The sequence below is a fragment of the Salvelinus sp. IW2-2015 genome, linkage group LG28 (assembly GCF_002910315.2).
Source record: "Salvelinus sp. IW2-2015 linkage group LG28, ASM291031v2, whole genome shotgun sequence".
In the NCBI taxonomy this organism is placed as follows: domain Eukaryota; kingdom Metazoa; phylum Chordata; class Actinopteri; order Salmoniformes; family Salmonidae; genus Salvelinus; species Salvelinus sp. IW2-2015.
Window position 1 is genome coordinate 4,762,702 of NC_036868.1, and position 8,002 is coordinate 4,770,703.

Consider the following 8,002-nt stretch of genomic DNA (forward strand, 5'->3'; position numbering starts at 1 on the left):
TYCAGCACATTTGAAAAGTATTCAGACCCCTTGACTTTTTCCACATTTTGTTATGTTACAGCCTTATTCTAAAATGGATMAAATTATTCCTTTTTTTTGCCCTCATCAATCTACACACAATACCCCATAATGACAAAGCAACATTTTTTTWWAGAAAATGTTGCTAATTTATACAAAATAAAAAAAACGGAAATATTACGTTTACATAAGCATTCAGACCCTTTACTCAGTATTTTGTTGAAACACCTTTGGCAGCGATTACAGCCTTGAGTATTCTTGGGTGTGACTCTGGCACACCTGTATTTTGGGAGTTTCTCCCATTCTTCTCTGGAGATCCTCTCAAGCTCTGTCAGGTTGGATGGGGAGCGTTGCTGCACAGCTATTTTCAGGTCTCTCCAGAAATGTCAGATTGGGTTCAAGTCTGGGCTCTGGCTGGGCCGCTCAAGGACATTCAGAGACTTGTCCCAAAGCCACTCCTGCGTTGTCTTGGCTGTGTGCTTAGGGTCGTTGTCCTGTTGGAAGGTGAACCTTGGCCTCAGTCTAAGGTCCTGAACGCTCTAGAGCAGGTTTTCATCAAGGATCTTTTATCCGTTTATCTTTCCCTCGATCCTGACTAGTCTCCCCGTCCCTGCCGCTGGAAAACACACCCACAGTATGATGCTGCCACCATCATGCTTCACCATAGGGATGGGGCCAGGTTTCCTCCAGATTTGACACTTGGTATTCAGGCCAAAGAGTTCAATCTTGGTTTCATCAGACCAGAGAATCTTGTTTCTCATTGTCTGAGAACCGTTTAGYTGTCTTTTGGCAAACTCCAAGCGGGCTGTCATGTGCCTTTTACTGAGGAGTGGCTTCCGTCTGGCCACTCTACCATAAAGGCCTGATTGGTGGAGTGCTGCAGAGACGTTGGTCATTCTGGAAGGTTTTCCCATTTCCACAGAGGAACTCTGGAGCTCTGTCAGAGTGACCATCGGGTTCTTGGTCATCTCCCTGACCAAGGCCCTTCTCCCCCGATTGCTCASTCTTGGTGGTTCCAAACTTCTTCCATTGAAGAATGATGGAGGCCACTGTGTTCTTGGGGACCTTCAATGCTGCAGAAATGTTTTGGTACCCTTCCCCAGATCTGTGCCTTGACACAATCCTGTCTCGGAGCTCTACGGAAAATTCCTTCGACCTCATGGCTTGGTTGTTGCTCTGACATGGACAGGTGTGCGCCTTTCCAAATCATGTCCAATCAATTGAATTTACACAGGTGGACTCCAATCAAGTCYTAGAAACATCTCAAGGGTGATCAATTGAAACAGGGTGCACCTGAGCTCAATTTCGAGTATCATAGCAAATGTAATGTAATAAGGTATGTCATTTTTATTTTATTTTATACATTTGCCAAATATTCAAAAATCAGTTTTCATTTTGTCATTATGGGTATTGTGTGTAGATTACTGAGAGTTTTTATTTATTTAATCAATTTTAGAATAAGGCTGTAACGTAACAACATGTGGAAAAAGGTAAGAGGTCTGAATACTTTCCTGAATGCACTGTATATTGTGTTATTAAGCTGTATTTCAMATACATTTTTGTATATTTGAATATTGCAGTAATAGGACCTAGGCCTAGCGTTTGAGAGAGCGAGAGATAATATTATTTTGATATCAAGCCTGATCCTAATGACTCAACTGCCCCTGTATGTAGAGAAAGAGAACTGCACATTTTCAAGGAATCACAATTATCATTTGAACTTCCTGATGCAGCAGGAAAATTCTCCARGACAAAAGAGTGATCAAGTTAAGATTCAACATCTGTACACTGGTTCCTTCTTTCAATGAATGCAKACTGTGTCTGTTTCCCAGACATAAATTAAGCCTGGACTAAAATGTGCTTTCAATGGCTATTCTCTATGGAGCATGGTGTAGTCCCTATAGAACCTACTGTCTGTGTTATATTGTAAACTCCTTTACTCATAATCTCTCTGAGCACTGCAGTTTTTCTTCTTCCTAAAGAATCCACAACCTTGAACAACTAATTAACAGAAAAGCACAGAGTAACCTTTGTCACAGGACCGGTGAAGTGAGTAGTAGATAGAACACTAGAAAGATAGACGACTGAGAGAACACTGATACAATGAGGTCAAAGAAACCCTCGGAGCGGCTTCCCAAGGCAAGGACGTATCTCTCTGTGGTACTTCATCATTATTTCTCTCTATAGGAGAGAGAGAGACAGACTCTACAGCCTACCCGGTCTCTACCCCAATCCATTAATAAAAGTACAGAGGAAATCTCAACTAAACCTGGGCTGTTTCTTACAAGAGAGGCAGTTTGGAAAAGCCCTGGTGAGCTAGTTGTTACCTCAGAATAGGAAAACGATCTAACTTTTCYAGCCAGTCAAGTAACAGAGAAAGTGAAAAACCGAACTTGTCACACAGAGTGCAACTGCCTCTCTTTGCCCAGTTGAAATTAAAGCCACACAAAATGCCCCGATAATGTGAATTTGCACACACAGCAACAGTGACCTTAMGAAGAAAGAGATGTTTCATGTATTATTAGAAGTTTAGCAGTCTGGATGCTTCAGTCTCAACCACTAACACATACCCAGTGTGAGTCCCAAATGGAACCCTATTCCACTATATAGAGCGCTACTATTGACCAGGGCCCAAAAGTAGTGCACTATATATGGAAWAGGGTGCCATTTGGGACACCCSCTCAGTCCCAGTCAGACAGCTGTGCAAGCTCGTTGGGCCAGCCCAGCCAGCAACTCACAACGCTGCTCTTGGACCTGACCCMTGACCTGTAATACAAGCACCTGCGCTGCATCAGGTTTGGGGCTGACATGTCTGTCAGGTAGTTGGGCATTACTCCTGGGCAGCTAAATTACAGCTATTACCCTCCCTGCTTGTGTGGCCCGGCCTGTTTGCCCAGCTACATACTCCGTGTCTGTATATTTATAAAACTTTATTTGGACTGATGTCCGTGAATGAACGCTGTGTTGTGAGACTGTGACACTGGCCTAGCTAGAGTGACTGTTGCTCTATCCAGTGTAAAGTGTGTTAAGAGAACACTGCTCCTTTGGAGATTATTTTCTGATGTTGTGTATGAGACTGTATATGATGCAAGTCAATATCTGTGTCCCAAATGTATTTTTGTGTGTAGCATTAGAAGGACAAAGAGAACCTCGTGCACAACGTTTTTACAATGTTTAGAACTGTACCGTCCTACATACCTGTATTGCGCTGGGTCAAACATCCCTTGAGGTAATCTACATTAGGCGTATTTCTAATGAATTCCCTGAAGCCAAACATTTCGCAGGGAAAATTCTCTCGATAGACAAAACGGAGTGAATCAAGTTAAGATTTAACTCTGTACACTGGTTTCCTTCTTTCAATGAATGCAAACTGTGTGTTTCCCAGAACATAAATTAAGCCTGGACTAAAATGCTTGCTTTATGGCTATTCTCTATGAAGCATGGTGTAGTCCCTATAGAACCTACTGTCTGTGTTATATTGTAAACTCCTTTACTCATAATCTCTCTGAGCACTGCAGTTTTTCTTCTTCCTAAAGATCCACAACCTTGAACAACTAATATAACAGAAAAGCACAGAGTAACCTTTGTCACAGGACCGGTGAAGTGAGTAGTAGATAGAACACTAGAAAGATAGACGACTGAGAGAACACTGATACAATGTCAGAAGAAACGCTCGAGCGGCTTTCCAAGGCAAGGACGTATCTCTCTGTGGTACTTCATCGTTATTTTCTCTCATAGGAGAAGAGAGACAGACTCTACAGACCTACCCGGTCTCTACCCACCATCCATATTAATAAAAAGTACAGAGGAAATCTCAACTAAACCTGGGCTGTTTCTTTACAAGAGAGGCAGTTTGGAAAGCCCTGGTGAGCTAGTTGTTACTCCAGAATAGGAAAACGATCTAACTTTTCGACACCAGTCAAGTAACAGAGAAAGTGAAAACCGAACTTGTCACAGAGATGCAACTGCCTCTCTTTGCCCAGTGAAAATTAAAGCCACACAAAATGCCCCGATAATATGTGAATTTGCACACACAGCAACAGTGACCTTGGAGAAGAAAGAGATGTTTCATGTATTATTAGAAGTTTAGCAGTCTGGGATTGCTTCAGTTCACCACTAACACATTACCCAGTGTGAGTCCCAAATGGAACCACTATTCCACTATATAGAGCGCTACTATTGACCAGGGCCCAAAAGTAGTGCACTATATATGGAAAGGGTGCCATTTGGGACACCCCCCAGTCCGCAGTCAGACAGCTGTGCAAGCTCGTTGGGCCAGCCCAGCCAGCAACTCACAACGCTGCTCTTGGACCTGACCCTTGACCTGTAATACAAGCACCTGCGCTGCATCAGGTTTGGGGCTGACATGTCTGTCAGGTAGTTGGGCATTACTCCTGGGCAGCTAAATTACGAGCTATTACCCTCCTGCTTGTGTGGCCCGGCCTGTTTGCCCAGCTACATACTCCGTGTCTGTATATTTATAAAACTTTATTTGGACTGATGTCCGTGAATGACGCTGTGTTTGTGAGACTGTGACACTGGCCTAGCTAGAGTGACTGTTGGCTCTATCCTTGTTGGGATTCTTTATGTTTAATGTGTGATGTAAGTGTAGTGAACTTAGCTCTAGTAGCGCTAGCATCCATTGATTAGTCTGTTGTGAAGTGTTAGAACACTGCTCTTTGGAGATTATTTCTGATGTGTGTATGAGACTGTATATGATGCAAGTCAATATCTGTGTCCCAAATGTATTTTTGTGTGTTTGTGTTTGTGTTTTTGTGTGTGTGTGTGTGTGTGCGAGTGTGTGTGTGTGGTGTGTGTTTGTGTGTGTGTGGTGGTTTTGAGAATCGTGGAGGCAAATCCAGTTATTCCCTGTTACCTCCATACCTCCATACCTCCATGCCTCCTCATACCTCCATGCCTCATACCTCCATGCCTCCATGCCTCCATACCTCCATGCCTCCACTCCTCTCGCCCTATCCATCCCATGCCATCCATAGCTCTCCATACCTCCATGCCTCCATGCCTCCATGCCTCCATGCCTCCATAGCTGCCATACCATCACATGCCTCCCATACCTCCATACCTCCATGCTTCCATACCTCCATACTCCATGCCTCCATGCCTCCATACTCCATGCCTCTCCATGACCTCCATACCTCCATGTCATCCTCCATACCATCATGCCATCCATAACCTCCATGCCTCACAATGCCTCCATATCCCTCCATGCCTCCAATGCCCACCATACCTCCATACCTTCCTCCTCCATGCCTCCATACCAGTCCATGCCTCCATGTCTCCATAACCTCCATACCATTCCATTGCCTCCATACCTCCATCTCGTATCCATGCCTCCATGTCTCCATACCTCCATGCCTCCATACCTTGTCCATGTTCCTCCATCCTCCATACCTCCATGCCTTTCCATTACCTCCATGCCTCCATACTCCATGCCTCCATACCTCCATGCACCCACGCCATCCATACCTCCATGCCTCCATGCCTACCATACCTCCAACCTCCATGCCTCCATAAACCTCCCATACCTCCATGCCTCCATGCCATCCCATTCTCCATGCCTCCATACCTCCATGCCTCCATACCTCATGCCTCCATGCCTCCATACCTCCATGCCTCCATACCTCCTAACTCCATACCTCCATACCTCCATGCCTCCATGTCCATTCCCATACCTCCATACCTCCATGCCTCCATGCCTCCATGCCTCCATACCTCCATACCTCCATGTCCTCCATACACTCCATGCCTCCATACCTCCTGTCCTCCTATACCTCCATGCTCCATGCCTCCATACCTCCATGCCATCCATACCACCATACCTCCATGCCCTCATACCTCATACCTCCATGCTGCCAAATGCCTCCATGTCTCCATACCTCCATGCCTCCATGGCCTCATACTCCATACGCTCCATGCCTCCATGCCTCCATACCTCCATGCCTCCATACCCTCTTATGTCCATACCTCCATACCTCCATGCCTCCATACTCCATGTCACCTATGTCCATACCTCCATGCCTCCATGCCTCCATGTCTTCCATACCTCCATACCTCCAATGCCTCCAATCCTCCATACCTCCATTCCTCCATACCTCCAAGCTCCATGCCTCCATAGACCTCCATACCTCCATACCTCCATGCTCAGTACCTCGCATGCCTCCATGCCTCCATAGACCTCCATGCCCTCCATACCTCCATGCCATGCTCCATGCCTCCATACTCCTCCTATGCTCCTCCCTATCCTCATACGCTCCATGCCTCCATGACCTCATTTTCTCCATACCTCCATGCCTCCATACCTCCATGTCCATCCATACTCATACTCCAATACCATCCATACAGCCTTCCATAGTCCTCCATTTCCTTCCATGCCTTCCATACCTCCATGCCATACCTCATACCCTCCATACCTCGCTCCATGCCTCCATACCTCATAGCCTCCATAGCTCCATGCCTCCATAATTCCATACCCTTCTCCATGCCTCCATGCCTCCATGCACCATCCATACCTCCATGCTCCATACTCCATGCTCATTGTCATGCTCCATGTCTCCATGCCTCCACCTACCAGCTCCATACTCAACATGCTCTCCATGCCATCCTCCATCCTCCATGTCTCCATGCTCCATCCTCCATACCCATCCTATGCCTCACATATCCTCCATGCCTCTTTCCATACCTCCATGCTCGCATGACTCATGCATAACCTCCATGCCTCCAACCTCTCCATGTTCCTCCATGTCTCCATGCCTCCATCGCATCCCATGCCTCCATACTACCATCCATGTCTCCATGCTCCCATGCCTCCATGCCTCATACCTCCATAGCTTCCTATGTCTCCTATAGCCTCCATGCCTCCTGGTCTCTCCACTGCCTCCATGGCCTACCATGCACTCCATACCATCCATGCCTCCATGCTCTCCATACCTCCATGAGCTCCCATAGCTCCCATACCTCCATGCCTCCATACCTCCAGCTCCATGCCTCCATACCTCCATACCTCCATGCCTCCATACCTCCATGCTCCATGCCTCCATCCTTTCCATGCCCTCCATGCCTCCATGCGTCCATGATCTCCTTTCCTGCCATCCACCATGCCTCCATGTCTACATGCTCATCCTCATGCCTCCATGCCTCTCCATGCCTCCATGCCCTCATAACTCCATGCCTCCATTGGCTCGCCTCCATACTCTCCATGTCTCCATGCTTCCATGCCTCCATACCCCTCCATGCCTCCATGCCTCAGCATTTGCCTCCATGCCTCCACGCCTGTCCACGCCTCCAGCGCCTCCACGCCTGCCAACACTGCTCCATGCCTCCATGCCTCCATGCCTCCATAGCTCCATGTCTCCATACCTCCATGCCTCATACCTCCATGCTCTCCATTACGCTCCATCCAGTCACTCTCCATGCCTCCATACCTGCCTCCATGCTCTCCACGCCTCACGCTCTCCATCGCCTCCATACTCCATGCCTCCATGCTCCATGCCTCCATCGCTCATGCCCATAGCCTCCATGACCTCCATACCTCCATGCTCCATGCTCCATCCTCCATTCAACCTCGCATACCGTCCATATCCTCCATACCTCTCCCCTGCCTCCATATACCTCCAATACCTCCATGTCTCCATACCTCCCATGTCTCCATACCTCCATGCCTCCATACCTCCATGTCTCTATATACTCCATACCTACATGTCTCCATATACGCTCTCTCATACTCCATCCTCCATACCTCCATTATGCCTTCCTCCATGCCTTCCATGCCTCCATAGTCTCCATACCTCCATACCTCCATGCCTCCATGCCTCCATACCTCCATACCTCCATACCTCCTACCTCATGCCTCCATACCTCCATGTCTCCATACCTCCATACCTCATGCCTCATACTCCAGTCTCCATACCTCCATGCCTTCCATGTCTCCATACCTCCATACCTCCAATACCTCCATACCTCCATA

The 8,002-nt window shown here is 47.2% G+C and overlaps 1 protein-coding gene across 1 annotated transcript; it reads left to right on the forward strand.

Annotated features, from left to right (window-relative positions):
- Positions 1-5,216: 5,216 nt before the first annotated feature.
- LOC139023196 (putative proline-rich protein 21) lies at positions 5,217-6,212 on the forward strand. Its single transcript, XM_070435737.1, has one exon. It carries the CDS (start codon positions 5,217-5,219, stop codon positions 6,210-6,212), a length of 996 nt encoding a protein of 331 aa, XP_070291838.1.
- Positions 6,213-8,002: the final 1,790 nt, after the last annotated feature.

Excerpts from the sequence above, each read along its gene's own strand:
- LOC139023196 (XM_070435737.1), top strand. The coding sequence starts at position 5,217 with ATGCCTCACAATGCCTCCATATCCCTCCATGCCTCCAATGCCCACCAT.